Source organism: Oncorhynchus keta, chromosome 3 (genome assembly GCF_023373465.1).
Source record: "Oncorhynchus keta strain PuntledgeMale-10-30-2019 chromosome 3, Oket_V2, whole genome shotgun sequence".
NCBI classification, from domain to species: Eukaryota; Metazoa; Chordata; class Actinopteri; order Salmoniformes; family Salmonidae; genus Oncorhynchus; species Oncorhynchus keta.
In genome coordinates this window covers 29,880,271-29,897,705 of record NC_068423.1, presented here as the reverse complement: position 1 = coordinate 29,897,705, position 17,435 = coordinate 29,880,271, and the positions used below count along the sequence as shown (strand labels likewise).

General features: G+C 44.7%; 1 protein-coding gene and 1 long non-coding RNA gene across 3 annotated transcripts in view; one reads left to right on the top strand and one right to left on the bottom strand.

The window, feature by feature from the left end:
- Positions 1-17,435, top strand: part of sptlc3 (serine palmitoyltransferase, long chain base subunit 3) — a 96,101-nt gene that overhangs the window by 12,285 nt on the left and 66,381 nt on the right. For both annotated transcript variants that reach the window (XM_052495755.1, XM_052495745.1), the window contains 2 exons: positions 4,208-4,362; positions 7,002-7,150. In XM_052495755.1, the coding sequence (XP_052351715.1) occupies positions 4,208-4,362; positions 7,002-7,150 (304 nt within the window). The remainder of the gene's footprint in view (positions 1-4,207; positions 4,363-7,001; positions 7,151-17,435) is intronic.
- Positions 3,578-4,094, bottom strand: LOC127915709 (uncharacterized). Its single transcript, XR_008091725.1, has 3 exons — positions 3,865-4,094; positions 3,690-3,794; positions 3,578-3,654 (listed from the first exon to the last, which is right to left on the bottom strand). It is a non-coding gene; the product is annotated as an uncharacterized LOC127915709 (long non-coding RNA).

The following is a 17,435-nucleotide window of genomic DNA, read 5'->3' as shown; positions in this document are numbered from 1 at the left end:
GACTGGGATGGGATAGCTCTTTTCTGTTCTGCCCTGTTCTGTTGTGTTCTGCCCTGTTGTGTTCTACCCTGTTCTGTTCTGCCCTGTTCTGTGCTGTTCTGCCCTGTTCTGTTGTGTTCTGTTCTGTTCTGTTGTGTTCTACCCTGTTCTGTTCTGTTCTGCCCTGTTCTGTTCTGTGCTGTTCTGCCCTGTTCTGTTGTGTTCTGCCCTGTTGTGTTCTACCCTGTTCTGTTGTGTTCTGTTCTGTTGTGTTCTGTTCTGTTGTGTTCTGCCCTGTTGTGTTCTACCCTGTTCTGTTCTGTTCTGCCCTGTTCTGTGCTGTTCTGCCCTGTTCTGTTGTGTTCTGTTCTGTTCTGTTGTGTTCTACCCTGTTCTGTTCTGTTCTGCCCTGTTGTGTTCTACCCTGTTCTGTTCTGCCCTGTTGTGTTCTGCCCTGTTGTGTTCTGCCCTGTTGTGTTCTGTTCTGTTGTGTTCTGTTCTGTTCTGTTCTGTTCTGCCCTGTTCTGCTCTGCCCTGTTCTGTTCTGCCCTGTTCTGTTCTGTTCTGTTCTGTTCTGTTCTGCCCTGTTCTGCTCTGCCCTGTTCTGTTCTGTTCTGTTGTGTTCTCTTCTGTTCTGCCCTGTTGTGTTCTGCCCTGTTCTGCTCTGCCCTGTTCTGTTCTGTTCTGTTCTGTTCTGTTCTGTTCTGTTCTGTTCTGTTCTGTTCTGCCCTGTTCTGCTCTGTCCTGTTCTGTTCTGTTGTGTTCTGCTCTGCCCTGTTCTGTTCTGCCCTGTTCTGCTCTGCCCTGTTCTGTTCTGCCCTGTTGTGTTCTGCCCTGTTCTGCCCTGTTCTGTTCTGTTGTGTTCTGCTCTGCCCTGTTCTGTTCTGCCCTGTTCTGTTCTGTCCTGTTCTGTTCTGTTGTGTTCTGTTCTGTTCTGCTCTGCCCTGTTCTGTTCTGTTGTGTTCTGCCCTGTTCTGTTCTGCCCTGTTCTGTTCTGTTGTGTTCTGCTCTGCCCTGTTCTGTTCTGCCCTGTTCTGTTCTGTTGTGTTCTGCCCTGTTCTGCTCTGCCCTGTTCTGCTCTGCTCTGCCCTGTTCTGTTGTGTTGTGTTCTGTTCTGCTTCTGTTCTGTTCTGTTCTGTTCTGTTGTGTTCTGTTCTGTTCTGCTCTGCCCTGTTCTGTTCTGTTGTGTTCTGCCCTGTTCTGCTCTGCCCTGTTCTGTTCTGTTGTGTTCTGCCCTGTTCTGCTCTGCCCTGTTCTGTTCTGTTGTGTTCTGCTCTGCCCTGCTCTGCCCTGTTCTGTTCTGTTGTGTTCTGCTCTGCCCTGTTCTGTTCTGTTCTGTTCTGTTCTGTTCTGCTCTGCCCTGCTCTGTTCTGTTCTGTTCTGTTCTGCTCTGCCCTGTTCTGTTCTGTTGTGTTCTGCTCTGCCCTGCTCTGCCCTGCTCTGCCCTGTTCTGTTCTGTTCTGTTGTGTTCTGTTCTGCCCTGCTCTGCCCTGTTCTGTTCTGTTCTGTTCTGTTCTGCTCTGCCCTGTTCTGTTCTGCTCTGCCCTGTTCTGTTCTGCTCTGCCCTGTTCTGTTCTGCCCTGTTCTGTTCTGTCCTGTTCTGTTCTGTTGTGTTCTGTTCTGCCCTGTTCTGTTCTGCCCTGTTCTGTTGTGTTCTGTCCTGTTCTGTTCTGCCCTGTTCTGTTCTGTCCTGTTCTGTTCTGTCCTGTTCTGTTCTGTTCTGCCCTGTTCTGTTCTGCCCTGTTCTGTTCTGCCCTGTTCTGTTGTGTTCTGTTGTGTTCTGTTCTGCCCTGTTCTGTTCTGTTCTGCCCTGTTCTGTTCTGCCCTGTTCTGTCCTGTTCTGTTCTGTTCTGCCCTGTTCTGTTCTGTTCTGCCCTGTTCTGCCCTGTTCTGCCCTGTTCTGCCCTGTTCTGTTCTGCCCTGTTCTGCCCTGTTCTGTTCTGCCCTGTTCTGTTCTGCCCTGTTCTGTTCTGCCCTGTTCTGTTCTGCCCTGTTCTCTTCTGCCCTGTTCTGTTCTGCCCTGTTCTCTTCTGCCCTGTTCTCTTCTGCCCTGTTCTCTTCTGCCCTGTTCTCTTCTGTCCTGTTCTCTTCTGTCCTGTCCTGTCCTGTCCTGTCGTGTCGTGTCGTGTTGTGTTGTGTTGTGCTCTGCCCTGTTCTGTTCTGCCCTGTTCTGTTCTGTTCTGCCCTGTTCTGTTCTGCCCTGTTCTGTTCTGTTCTGTTCTGCCCTGTTCTGTTCTGCCCTGTTCTGTTCTGCCCTGCTCTGTTCTGCCCTGCTCTGTTCTGTTCTGTTCTGTTCTGTTCTGTTGTGTTCTGTTGTGTTCTGTTGTGTTCTGCCCTGTTGTGTTCTGCCCTGTTGTGCTCTGCCCTGTTGTGCTCTGCCCTGTTGTGCTCTGCCCTGTTCTGTTCTGCCCTGTTGTGCTCTGCCCTGTTGTGCTCTGCCCTGTTGTGCTCTGCCCTGTTGTGCTCTGCCCTGTTGTGTTCTGCCCTGTTCTGTTCTGCCCTGTTGTGTTCTGCCCTGTTGTGTTCTGCCCTGTTGTGCTCTGCCCTGTTGTGCTCTGCCCTGTTGTGCTCTGCCCTGTTGTGTTCTGCCCTGTTCTGTTCTGCCCTGCTCTGTTCTGCCCTGTTCTGTTCTGTTCTGTTCTGTTCTGTTCTGTTCTGTTCTGTTCTGCCCTGTTGTGTTCTGCCCTGTTCTGCTCTGCCCTGTTCTGTTCTGTTGTGTTCTGTTCTGGTCTGTTCTGCCCTGTTGTGTTCTGCCCTGTTCTGCTCTGCCCTGTTCTGTTCTGTTGTGTTCTGTTCTGGTCTGTTCTGCCCTGTTGTGTTCTGCCCTGTTCTGTTCTGTTCTGTTCTGTTCTGCTCTGCCCTGTTCTGTTGTGTTCTGCCCTGTTCTGTTCTGTTCTGTTCTGTTCTGCCCTGTTGTGTTCTGCCCTGTTCTGCTCTGCCCTGTTCTGTTCTGTCCTGTTCTGCTGGAAATGATTTGCACTTTTCGCACCAAAGTACATTCATCTCTAGGCAACAGAATGAGTCTCTTCCCTGAGCGGTATGACGGCTGCGTGGTCCCATGGTGTTTATACTTGCATACTATTGTTTGTACAGATGAACGTGGTACCTTCAGGCGTTTGATAATGGCTCCCAAGGATGAGCCAGACTTGTGGAGGTCTACAATGTTTTTTCTGGGGTCTTGACTGATTTCTTTTGATTTTCCCATGATGTCAAGCAAATAGGCACTGAGTTTGAAGGTAGGCCTTGAAATACATCCACAGGTACACCTCCAATTGACTCAAATTATGTCAATTAGCCTATCAGAAGCTTCTAAAGCCATGACATAATTTTCTGGAATTTTCCAAGCTGTTTAAAGGCACAGTCAACTTGGTGTATGTAAACTTCTGACCCACTGGAATTGTGATGAAGTGAATTATAAGTGAAATAATCTGTCTGTAAACAATTGTTGGAAAAATGACTTGTGTCATGTACAAAGTAGATGTCCTAACCGACTTGCCAAAACTATAGTTTGATATTAATTAACGAGAAATTTGTGGAGTTGTTGAAAAACAAGTTTTTAATGACTCCAACCTAAGTGGATGTAAACTAGTTTTAATGACTCCAGCCTAAGTGTATGTAAACTAGTTTTAATGACTCCAGCCTAAGTGTATGTAAACTAGTTTTAATGACTCCAGCCTAAGTGGATGTAAACTAGTTTTAATGACTCCAACCTAAGTGTATGTAAACTAGTTTTAATGACTCCAGCCTAAGTGTATGTAAACTAGTTTTAATGACTCCAGCCTAAGTGTATGTAAACTAGTTTTAATGACTCCAGCCTAAGTGGATGTAAACTAGTTTTAATGACTCCAACCTAAGTGTATGTAAACTAGTTTTAATGACTCCAACCTAAGTGTATGTAAACTAGTTTTAATGACTCCAGCCTAAGTGTATGTAAACTAGTTTTAATGACTCCAGCCTAAGTGTATGTAAACTAGTTTTAATGACTCCAGCCTAAGTGGATGTAAACTAGTTTTAATGACTCCAACCTAAGTGTATGTAAACTAGTTTTAATGACTCCAACCTAAGTGTATGTAAACTAGTTTTAATGACTCCAACCTAAGTGTATGTAAACTAGTTTTAATGACGCCAACCTAAGTGTATGTAAACTTCAGACTTCAACTGCATGTGCCATGTAGTAATCACGCTGTGCTGTGACAATGAACCCTGTTTTCAATATGTGTCTCCTCAGGATTTCGTCCCTCTGTACCAGGACTTTGAGAACTTCTACACCCGTAACCTGTACATGAGAGTAAGAGACAACTGGAACAGACCTATATGCAGTCTGCCTGGCCCTGTGTTTGATGTGATGGAGAGGGTGTCCCCAGACTACAACTGGACATTCAGGTACAGGGTGCTGATCTAGAATCAGTTTTTTTTTCTCCCACTTGTAGATAACACATCGGACAAGGGAGGACCTGATCCTAGATCTGAACTCCTACTCTGATACACTGTGTGTGTATATGGTCCTAGGTTCTAATAAAGCTTTGAGCAAATTCAATGAAACAATATATTTATATGTTTACTGTTCTGTGTTCTAATTGTTGTAGGTTGGTTCCCACTATTACTGTCATTCAATAAGGGTGTGTGTGTGTGTGTGTGTGTGTGTGTGTGTGTGTGTGTGTGTGTGTGTGTGTGTGTGTGTGTGTGTGTGTGTGTGTGTGTGTGTGTGTGTGTGTGTGTGTGTGTGTGTGTGTGTGTGTGTGTGTGTGTGTGTTTGCCTCTCAGACATACGTGTGCAACAAAATAAATTGTTCACACGTCTATAACGTATGAACAGGTTAGAAAATGATTAGTACATGTGTGTCTGTGTGTGTTCAGTTTAACAGGGAAGACCGTAGATGATGTCATCAACATGGGTTTAATGTCTGTCTGTATGTCTGTCTGTATGTCTGTCTGTATGTCTGTCTGTATGTCTGTCTGTGTGTTTTCAGTTTAACAGGGAAGACCGTAGATGATGTCATCAACATGGGTTTAATGTCTGTCTGTATGTCTGTCTGTATATCTGTCTGTATGTCTGTCTGTGTGTTTTCAGTTTAACAGGGAAGACCGTAGATGATGTCATCAACATGGGTTTAATGTCTGTCTGTATGTCTGTCTGTATGTCTGTCTGTATATCTGTCTGTATGTCTGTCTGTGTGTTTTCAGTTTAACAGGGAAGACCATAGATGATGTCATCAACATGGGTTTAATGTCTGTCTGTATGTCTGTCTGTATGTATGTCTGTATGTATGTCTGTATGTCTGTCTGTCTGTATGTCTGTCTGTGTGTTTTCAGTTTAACAGGGAAGACCATAGACGATGTCATCAACATGGGTTTAATGTCTGTCTGTATGTCTGTCTGTATGTCTGTCTGTGTGTCTGTCTGTGTGTGTTCAGTTTAACAGGGAAGACCATAGACGATGTCATCAACATGGGTTTAATGTCTGTCTGTATGTCTGTCTGTATGTCTGTATGTCTGTCTGTATGTCTGTCTGTCTGTATGTCTGTCTGTGTGTTTTCAGTTTAACAGGGAAGACCATAGATGATGTCATCAACATGGGTTTAATGTCTGTCTGTATGTCTGTCTGTATGTCCGTCTGTGTGTTTTCAGTTTAACAGGGAAGACCATAGACGATGTCATCAACATGGGTTTAATGTCTGTCTGTATGTCTGTCTGTATGTCTGTCTGTATGTCTGTCTGTGTGTGTTCAGTTTAACAGGGAAGACCATAGATGATGTCATCAACATGGGTTTAATGTCTGTCTGTATGTCTGTCTGTATGTCTGTCTGTATGTCTGTCTGTGTGTTTTCAGTTTAACAGGGAAGACCATAGACGATGTCATCAACATGGGTTTAATGTCTGTCTGTATGTCTGTCTGTATGTCTGTCTGTATGTCTGTCTGTGTGTTTTCAGTTTAACAGGGAAGACCATAGATGATGTCATCAACATGGGTTTAATGTCTGTCTGTATGTCTGTCTGTATGTCTGTCTGTATGTCTGTCTGTATGTCTGTCTGTGTGTTTTCAGTTTAACAGGGAAGACCGTAGACAATGTCATCAACATGGGTTTAATGTCTGTCTGTATGTCTGTCTGTCTGTGTGTCTGTCTGTATGTCTGTCTGTGTGTTTTCAGTTTAACAGGGAAGACCATAGATGATGTCATCAACATGGGTTTAATGTCTGTCTGTATGTCTGTCTGTGTGTCTGTCTGTATGTCTGTCTGTATGTCTGTCTGTGTGTTTTCAGTTTAACAGGGAAGACCATAGACGATGTCATCAACATGGGTTTAATGTCTGTCTGTATGTCTGTCTGTATGTCTGTCTGTGTGTTTTCAGTTTAACAGGGAAGACCATAGACGATGTCATCAACATGGGTTTAATGTCTGTCTGTATGTCTGTCTGTATGTCTGTCTGTATGTCTGTCTGTGTGTTTTCAGTTTAACAGGGAAGACCATAGACGATGTCATCAACATGGGTTTAATGTCTGTCTGTATGTCTGTCTGTATGTCTGTCTGTGTGTTTTCAGTTTAACAGGGAAGACCATAGACGATGTCATCAACATGGGTTTAATGTCTGTCTGTATGTCTGTCTGTATGTCTGTCTGTGTGTTTTCAGTTTAACAGGGAAGACCATAGACGATGTCATCAACATGGGTTTAATGTCTGTCTGTATGTCTGTCTGTATGTCTGTCTGTGTGTTTTCAGTTTAACAGGGAAGACCATAGACGATGTCATCAACATGGGTTTAATGTCTGTCTGTATGTCTGTCTGTATGTCTGTCTGTATGTCTGTCTGTGTGTTTTCAGTTTAACAGGGAAGACCATAGACGATGTCATCAACATGGGTTTAATGTCTGTCTGTATGTCTGTCTGTATGTCTGTCTGTATGTCTGTCTGTGTGTGTTCAGTTTAACAGGGAAGACCATAGACGATGTCATCAACATGGGTTTAATGTCTGTCTGTATGTCTGTCTGTATGTCTGTCTGTATGTCTGTCTGTGTGTGTTCAGTTTAACAGGGAAGACCATAGATGATGTCATCAACATGGGTTCCTATAACTACCTGGGTTTCGCTGAGAACAACGGTGATTTCCTGAAAACTGTGGCAGACAGAACCCAGCAGTATGGTCTCGGGGTCTGCAGCACTCGACAGGAAATGGGTGAGGTGTGTGTGTGTGTGTGTGTGTGTGTGTGTGTGTGTGTGTGTGTGTGTGTGTGTGTGTGTGTGTGTGTGTGTGTGTGTGTGTGTGTGTGTGTGTGTGTGTGTGTGTGTGTGTGTGCGTCTTGGCTGTGTCCCGAATTGCACACTATTATCCATTAATAGTGTACTACTTTAGGGCTTTAGTCAAATGTAGTGCACTACTTTAGGGCTTTAGTCAAATGTAGTGCACTACTTTAGGGCTTTAGTCAAATGTTGTGCTGCTGCCATGTTGTGTTGCTGCCATGTTGTTTTGCTGCCATGTTGTGTTGCTGCCATGTTGTGTTGCTGCCATGTTGTGTTGCTGCCATGTTGTGTTGCTACCATGTTGTGTTGCTGCCATGTTGTGTTGCTGCCATGTTGTGTTGCTACCATGTTGTGTTGCTGCCATGTTGTGTTGCTACCATGTTGTGTTGCTACCATGTTCTGTGCTGCTACCATGTTGTGTTGCTACCATGTTGTGCTGCTACCATGTTGTGTTGCTGCCATGTTGTGTTGCTGCCATGTTGTGTTGCTACCATGTTGTGTTGCTGCCATGTTGTGTTGCTGCCATGTTGTGTTGCTGCCATGTTGTGTTGCTGCCATGTTGTGTTGCTACCATGTTGTGTTGCTACCATGTTGTGCTGCTACCATGTTGTGTTGCTACCATGTTGTGCTGCTACCATGTTGTGTTGCTGCCATGTTGTGTTGCTGCCATGTTGTGTTGCTGCCATGTTGTGTTGCTACCATGTTGTGTTGCTGCCATGTTGTGTTGCTACCATGTTGTGTTGCTACCATGTTGTGTTGCTGCCATGTTGTGTTGCTACCATGTTGTGTTGCTGCCATGTTGTGTTGCTGCCATGTTGTGTTGCTACCATGTTGTGTTGCTACCATGTTGTGTTGCTACCATGTTGTGTTGCTGCCATGTTGTGGTTCACTTTCCTAGTAAAAAAAATAAATCCAACATTGTGTAGAAAAGGTTTTTCCATTTTGGGACGTAGTCCCAGTCTGTGTGTTTTGTGGGGAGCACTGAAGCACTAGTAGTGTCCACTTGACATGAGCCACTCCTTCACACGGTATCAGTCTTATCTATAGAGTATCTAGTCTTCTATTGTTGCCCTATAAAAAATCCACCGCCATATATATGAAGTCCAATAGTATTGAACTACTCTAACTCTTAAGGTGTTGTACAGGGCCAGTTCTTTGTTAATACCTGCAGGTTTACGAGCGGTATAAATTCCTCTCTTCTATAACCTACCACTTACATAAGATTCTGTGACCTACAGCGCATTCGGGAAAGTATTCAGACCCTTTGACATTTTTCCCACATTTTTTGTTTACGTTACAGCCTTATTCTAAAATGGATTCAATAAGAATATTTACTGTACCCTATAATGACATCACAATACCCCGTAATGACATCACAATACCCCGTAATGACATCACAATACCGCGTAATGACATCACAATACCCTATAATGACATAACAATACCCCATAATGACATCACAATACCCCGTAATGACATCACAATACCCCGTAATGACATCACAATACCCTATAATGACATCACAATACCCCATAATGACATCACAATACCCCGTAATGACATCACAATACCCCGTAATGACATAACAATACCCCGTAATGACATCACAATACCCCGTAATGACATAACAATACCCCGTAATGACATCACAATACCCGTAATGACATAACAATACCCTATAATGACATCACAATACCCCGTAATGACATAACAATACCCCGTAATGACATCACAATACCCCGTAATGACATAACAATACCCCGTAATGACATCACAATACCCGTAATGACATCACAATACCCCGTAATGACATCACAATACCCCGTAATGACATAACAATACCCCGTAATGACATCACAATACCCCGTAATGACATAACAATACCCGTAATGACATCACAATACCCCGTAATGACATCACAATACCCCATAATGACATCACAATACCCCGTAATGACATCACAATACCCCGTAATGACATCACAATACCCCGTAATGACATAACAATACCCCGTAATGACATCACAATACCCCGTAATGACATCACAATACCCCGTAATGACATCACAATACCCCGTAATGACATCACAATACCCTATAATGACATCACAATACCCCATAATGACATCACAATACCCCGTAATGACATCACAATACCCTATAATGACATCACAATACCCCATAATGACATCACAATACCCTATAATGACATAACAATACCCCATAATGACATCACAATACCCCGTAATGACATCACAATACCCCATAATGACATAACAATACCCCGTAATGACATCACAATACCCCGTAATGACATCACAATACCCCGTAATGACATCACAATACCCCGTAATGACATCACAATACCCCATAATGACATCACAATACCCCGTAATGACATCACAATACCCCGTAATGACATCACAATACCCCGTAATGACATCACAATACCCCGTAATGACATCACAATACCCCGTAATGACATCACAATACCCCGTAATGACATCACAATACCCCGTAATGACATAACAATACCCCGTAATGACATCACAATACCCCGTAATGACATCACAATACCCCGTAATGACATCACAATACCCCATAATGACATCACAATACCCCGTAATGACATCACAATACCCTATAATGACATCACAATACCCCATAATGACATCACAATACCCCGTAATGACATCACAATACCCTATAATGACATCACAATACCCCATAATGACATCACAATACCCCGTAATGACATCACAATACCCCGTAATGACATCACAATACCCCGTAATGACATCACAATACCCCATAATGACATCACAATACCCCGTAATTTACGCCTTATTCTATAATGGATTCAATTGTTGTTCTCCCTTCATCAATCTACACACAATAGATGGTTGTCCTTCTGGAAGGTTCTCCCGTCTAGTGACAACACAATGCCCCATAGATGGTTGTCCTTCTGGAAGGTTCTCCCGTCTAGTGACAACACAATGCACCATAGTGACAAAGCATTGTTTTTTTTGTTTTTTGTCATTTAAAAACAAATTAAACAGTTACAGTATTCAGACACTTTAATGAGTACTTTGTTGAAGAATCTTTTGCAGCGATTACAGCCTCGAGTCAAATAAAAAAACAATAAAATGTTATTTGTCACATGCTCCGAATACAACAGGTGTAGTAGACCGTACAGTGAAATGCTGAATACAACAGGTGTAGTAGACCTTACAGTGAAATGCTGAATACAACAGGTGTAGTAGACCTCACAGTGAAATGCTGAATACAACAGGTGTAGTAGACCTCACAGTGAAATGCTGAATACAACAGGTGTAGTAGACCTCACAGTGAAATGCTGAATACAACAGGTGTAGTAGACCTCACAGTGAAATGCTGAATACAACAGGTGTAGTAGACCTCACAGTGAAATGCTGACTACAACAGGTGTAGTAGACCTAACAGTGAAATGCTGAATACAACAGGTGTAGTAGACCTTACAGTGAACCTTACAGTGAAATGCTGAATACAACAGGTGTAGGTAGACCTCACAGTGAAATGCTGAATACAACAGGTGTAGTAGACCTCACAGTGAAATGCTGAATACAACAGGTGTAGTAGACCTTACAGTGAAATGCTGAATACATCAGGTGTAGTAGACCTCACAGTGAAATGCTGAATACAACAGGTGTAGTAGACCTCACAGTGAAATGCTGAATACAACAGGTGTAGTAGACCTTACAGTGAAATGCTGAATACATCAGGTGTAGTAGACCTCACAGTGAAATGCTGAATACAACAGGTGTAGTAGACCTCACAGTGAAATGCTGAATACAACAGGTGTAGTAGACCTCACAGTGAAATGCTGACTACAACAGGTGTAGTAGACCTAACAGTGAAATGCTGAATACAACAGGTGTAGTAGACCTTACAGTGAAATGCTGAATACAACAGGTGTAGGTAGACCTCACAGTGAAATGCTGAATACAACAGGTGTAGTAGACCTCACAGTGAAATGCTGAATACAACAGGTGTAGTAGACCTTACAGTGAAATGCTGAATACAACAGGTGTAGTAGACCTTACAGTGAAATGCTGAATACAACAGGTGTAGTAGACCTCACAGTGAAATGCTGAATACAACAGGTGTAGTAGACCTTACAGTGAAATGCTGAATACAACAGGTGTAGTAGACCTTACAGTGAAATGCTGAATACAACAGGTGTAGTAGACCTCACAGTGAAATGCTGAATACAACAGGTGTAGTAGACCTCACAGTGAAATGCTGAATACAACAGGTGTAGTAGACCTTACAGTGAAATGCTGAATACAACAGGTGTAGTAGACCTCACAGTGAAATGCTGAATACAACAGGTGTAGTAGACCTCACAGTGAAATGCTGAATACAACAGGTGTAGTAGACCTCACAGTGAAATGTTGAATACAACAGGTGTAGTGGACCTTACAGTGAAATGCTGAATACAACAGGTGTAGTAGACCTCACAGTGAAATGCTGAATACAACAGGTGTAGTAGACCTCACAGTGAAATGCTGAATACAACAGGTGTAGTAGACCTCACAGTGAAATGCTGAATACAACAGGTGTAGTAGACCTTACAGTGAAATGCTGAATACAACAGGTGTAGTAGACCTTAAGTGAAATGCTGAATACAACAGGTGTAGTAGACCTCACAGTGAAATGCTGAATACAACAGGTGTAGTAGACCTCACAGTGAAATGCTGAATACAACAGGTGTAGTAGACCTTACAGTGAAATGCTGAATACAACAGGTGTAGTAGACCTTAAGTGAAATGCTGAATACAACAGGTGTAGTAGACCTCACAGTGAAATGGTGAATACAACAGGTGTAGTAGACCTCACAGTGAAATGCTGAATACAACAGGTGTAGTAGACCTTACAATGAAATGCTGAATACAACAGGTGTAGTAGACCTTACAGTGAAGAGGCTATATACAGGGGGTACCGGTACAGAGTCAATGTGGAGGCTATATACAGGGGGTACTGGTACAGAGTCAATGTGGAGGCTATATACAGGGTGTTACGGTACAGAGTCAATGTGGAGGCTATATACAGGGTATTACGGTACAGAGTCAATGTGGAGGCTATATACAGGGGGTACCAGTACAGAGTCAATGTGGAGGTTATATACAAGGTGTTACGGTACAGAGTCAATGTGGAAGGTATATACAGTGTATTACGGTACAGAGTGAATGTGGAGGCTATGTACAGGGGGAAGTCCAAGTCTGGGGGCACTGGTGTCGAGGCAATTTAGATAATATGTACATGTAGGTAGAGTTGTTAAAGTGACCATGCATAGTTAATAAGATAGTAGCAGCAGTGTGTGTGTGTGTATGGGGGGTTGTAAATAGTCTGGGTAGCCATTTGATTAGCTGTCCGGAGTCTTATGGCTTGGGGGTAGAATCTGTTTAGAAGCCTCTTGGACCTAGACTTGGTGCTCCGGTACCACTTGCCATGTAGTACTAGAGAGAACAGTCTATGACTAGGGTGGCTGGAGTCTTTGACAACTTTTAGGGCCTTCCTCTGACACCGCCTGGTATAGAGGTCCTGGATGGCAGGAAGCTTGGCCCCGGTGATGTACTGGGCCGTACACACAACCCTCTGTAGTGCCTTGTGGTCGGAGGCCGAGCAGTTGCCGTACCAGGCAGTGATGCAACTCATCAGGATGCTCTCGATGGTGCAGCTGTAGAACCTTTTGAGGATCTGAGGACCCATGACAAATCTTTTCAGTCTCCTGAGGGGCGAATAGGTTTTGTTCTGCCCTCTTCACAACTGTCTTGGTGTGCTTGGACCATGTTAGTTTGTTGGTGATGTGGACGCCAAGGAACTTGAAGCTCTCAACCTGCTCCACTACAGCCCCGTTGGTTGTGCTTGGTCCTCCTTTTCCTTTAGTCCACAATCATCTGTCTTGATCAAGTTTAGGGAGAGGTTGCTGTCAGGTCTCTGACCTCCCTACAGGCTGTCTCATCATTACAAACTCCAAGAGAGTTTTCTTGGGTATAATGCTACAAGCTTGGCACACCTGTATTTGGGGAGTTTCTCCCATTCTTCTCTGCAGATCCTCTCAAGCTCTCTCAGGTTGGATGGGGAGCGTCGATGCATAGCTATTTTCAGGTCTCTCCAGATATGTTTGAATCAGGTTCAAGTCCGGATGGCTGGGCCATTCAAGGATATTCAGAGACTTGTCCCGAAGCCACACCTGCGTTGTCTTGGCTGTGTGCTTAGGGTCATTGTCTTGTTGGAAGGTGAACCTTCGCCCCAGTCTGAGGTCCTGAGGTCCTGAGCGCTCTGAAGCAGGTTTTCATCAAGGATCTCTCTGTACTTTGCTCCGTTCATCTTTCCCTCAATCCTGACTAGTCTCCCAGTCCTTGACGCTGAAGAACATCCACACAGCATGATGCTGCCACCACCATGCTTCACCGTAGGGATGGTGCCAGTTTACTTCCAGATGTGATGCTTGGCATTCAGGCCAAAGAGTTCAATGTTGGTTTCATCAGACCAGAGACTCTTGTTTCACATGTTCTGAGAGTCTTTAGGTGCCTTTTGGGTTAAATAAAGGTACAATTAAAAAAAAAAAAATTTTTGGCAAACTCCAAGCAGGCTGTCATGGAAGCCACTCCTCAGTAGAAGGCACGCCTGACCACTCCACTATAAAGGCCTGATTGGTGGAGTGCTACAGAGACGGGAGAACCTTCCAGAAGGACAACCATCTTCAGAGAGGAACTCTGGAGTTCTGTCAGAATGACCATCGGGTTCTTGGTCACCTCCCTGACCAAGGCCCTTCTCCCCCAATTGCTCAGTTTGGCTGGGCAGACAGCTCTAGGAAGAGTCTTGGTGGTTCTAAACTTCTCCCTTTTAAGAATTATGGAGGCCACTGTGTTCTTGGGGACCTTTAATGATGCAGACATTTTTTGGTACCCTTCCCCAGATCTGTGCCTCTATACAATCCTGTCTCAGAGCACTTTGGACAATTCCTTCAACTGCATGGCTTGGTTTTTGCTCTGACATGCTCTGTCAACTGTGGGACCTTATATAGACAGGTGTGTGCCTTTTCCAAATCATGTCCAATCAATTGAATTTACCACAGGTGGACTCCAATCAAGTTGTACAAACATTTCAAGGATGATCAATGGAAGCAGGATGCACCTGAGCTCAATTTCGAGTCTCATAGCAAAGGGTCTGAAGTTTTATGTAAATAATAGGCACATGACAGCCCACTTGGAGTTCATCAAAAGGCACCAAAAGACTCTCAGACCTCGAGACACAAGATTCTCTGGTCTAATGAAACCAAGATTTAACTCTTTGGACTGAATGCCGAGCGTCACGTGTGGAGGAAACCTGACACCATCCCTATGGTGAAAGACTGGGCACACGTTCACCTTCCAATAGGTTAACAATCCTAAGCACACAGCAAAGACAACGCAGGAATGGCTTCAGGACAAGTCTCTGAATGTCCTTGAGTGGCCCAGGAAGAGTAGCTGCTGCCTTGGCAGGAACTAATAGGGATCCATAATACTAATAGGGATCCATAATAAACCACAGGAAGAATAGATGCTGCCTTGGCAGGAACTAATGGGGATCCATAATAAACCCCAGGAAGAGTAGCTGCTGCCTTGGCAGAAAGTAATGGGGATCCATAATAAACCCCAGGAAGAGTAGCTGCTGCCTTGGCAGGAACTAATGGGGATCCATAATAAACCTCAGGAAGAGTAGCTGCTGCTGCCTTGACAGGAACTAATGGGGATCCATAATAAACCCCAGGAAGAGTAGCTGCTGCCTTGGCAGGAAGTAATGGGGATCCATAATAAACCCCAGGAAGAGTAGCTGCTGCCTTGACAGGAACTAATGGGGATCCATAATAAACCCCAGGAAGAGTAGCTGCTGCCTTGGCAGGAACTAATGGGGATCCTAAATAAACCCCAGGAAGAGTAGCTGCTGCCTTGGCAGGAACTAATGGGGATCCATAATAAACCCCAGGAAGAGTAGCTGCCGCCTTGACAGGAACTAATGGGGATCCATAATAAACCCCAGGAAGAGTAGCTGCTGCCTTGGCAGGAACTAATGGGGATCCATAATAAACCCAAGGAAGAGTAGCTGCTGCCTTGGCAGGAACTAATAGGGATCCATGATAAACCCCAGGAAGAGTAGCTGCTGCCTTGACAGGAACTAATGGGGATCCATAATAAACCCCAGGAAGAGTAGCTGCTGCCTTGACAGGAACTAATAGGGATCCTAAATAAACCCCAGGAAGAGTAGCTGCTGCCTTGGCAGGAACTAATGGGGATCCATAATAAACCCCAGGAAGAGTAGCTGCTGCCTTGACAGGAACTAATAGGGATCCATAATAAACCCCAGGAAGAGTAGCTGCTGCCTTGACAGGAACTAATGGGGATCCATAATAAACCCCAGGAAGAGTAGCTGCTGCCTTGGCAGGAAGTAATGGGGATCCATAATAAACCCCAGGAAGAGTAGCTGCTGCCTTGACAGGAACTAATGGGGATCCATAATAAACCCCAGGAAGAGTAGCTGCTGCCTTGGCAGGAACTAATGGGGATCCTAAATACACCCCAGGAAGAGTAGCTGCTGCCTTGGCAGGAACTAATGGGGATCCATAATAAACCCCAGGAAGAGTAGCTGCTGCCTTGACAGGAACTAATGGGCATCCATAATAAACCCCAGGAAGAGTAGCTGCTGCCTTGGCAGGAACTAATGGGGATCCATAATAAACCCCAAGAAGAGTAGCTGCTGCCTTGGCAGGAACTAATAGGGATCCATGATAAACCCCAGGAAGAGTAGCTGCTGCCTTGGCAGGAACTAATGGGGATCCATAATAAACCCCAGGAAGAGTAGCTGCTGCCTTGACAGGAACTAATAGGGATCCATAATAAACCCCAGGAAGAGTAGCTGCTGCCTTGACAGGAACTAATGGGAATCCATAATAAACCCCAGGAAGAGTAGCTGCTGCCTTGGCAGGAACTAATGGGGATCCATAATAAACCCCAGGAAGAGTAGCTGCTGCCTTGACAGGAACTAATGGGGATCCATAATAAACCCCAGGAAGAGTAGCTGCTGCCTTGACAGGAACTAATGGGGATCCATAATAAACCCCAGGAAGAGTAGCTGCTGCCTTGACAGGAACTAATGGGGATCCATAATAAACCCCAGGAAGAGTAGCTGCTGCCTTGGCAGGAACTAATGGGGATCCATAATAAACCCCAGGAAGAGTAGCTGCTGCCTTGGCAGGAACTAATGGGGATCCATAATAAACCCCAGGAAGAGTAGCTGCTGCCTTGACAGGAACTAATGGGGATCCATAATAAACCCCAGGAAGAGTAGCTGCTGCCTTGACAGGAACTAATGGGGATCCATAATAAACCCCAGGAAGAGTAGCTGCTGCCTTGGCAGGAACTAATAGGGATCCATAATAAACCACAGGAAGAATAGATGCTGCCTTGGCAGGAACTAATGGGGATCCATAATAAACCCCAGGAAGAGTAGCTGCTGCCTTGGCAGGAAGTAATGGGGATCCATAATAAACCCCAGGAAGAGTAGCTGCTGCCTTGACAGGAACTAATGGGCATCCATAATAAACCCCAGGAAGAGTAGCTGCTGCCTTGGCAGGAACTAATGGGGATCCATAATAAACCCCAGGAAGAGTAGCTGCTGCCTTGGCAGGAACTAATAGGGATCCATGATAAACCCCAGGAAGGGTAGCTGCTGCCTTGGCAGGAACTAATAGGGATCCATAATAAACCACAGGAAGAATAGATGCTGCCTTGGCAGGAACTAATGGGGATCCATAATAAACCCCAGGAAGAGTAGCTGCTGCCTTGGCAGAAAGTAATGGGGATCCATAATAAACCCCAGGAAGAGTAGCTGCTGCCTTGGCAGGAACTAATGGGGATCCATAATAAACCTCAGGAAGAGTAGCTGCTGCTGCCTTGACAGGAACTAATGGGGATCCATAATAAACCCCAGGAAGAGTAGCTGCTGCCTTGGCAGGAAGTAATGGGGATCCATAATAAACCCCAGGAAGAGTAGCTGCTGCCTTGGCAGGAACTAATGGGGATCCATAATAAACCCCAGGAAGAGTAGCTGCTGCCTTGACAGGAACTAATGGGGATCCATAATAAACCCCAGGAAGAGTAGCTGCTGCCTTGGCAGGAAGTAATGGGGATCCATAAT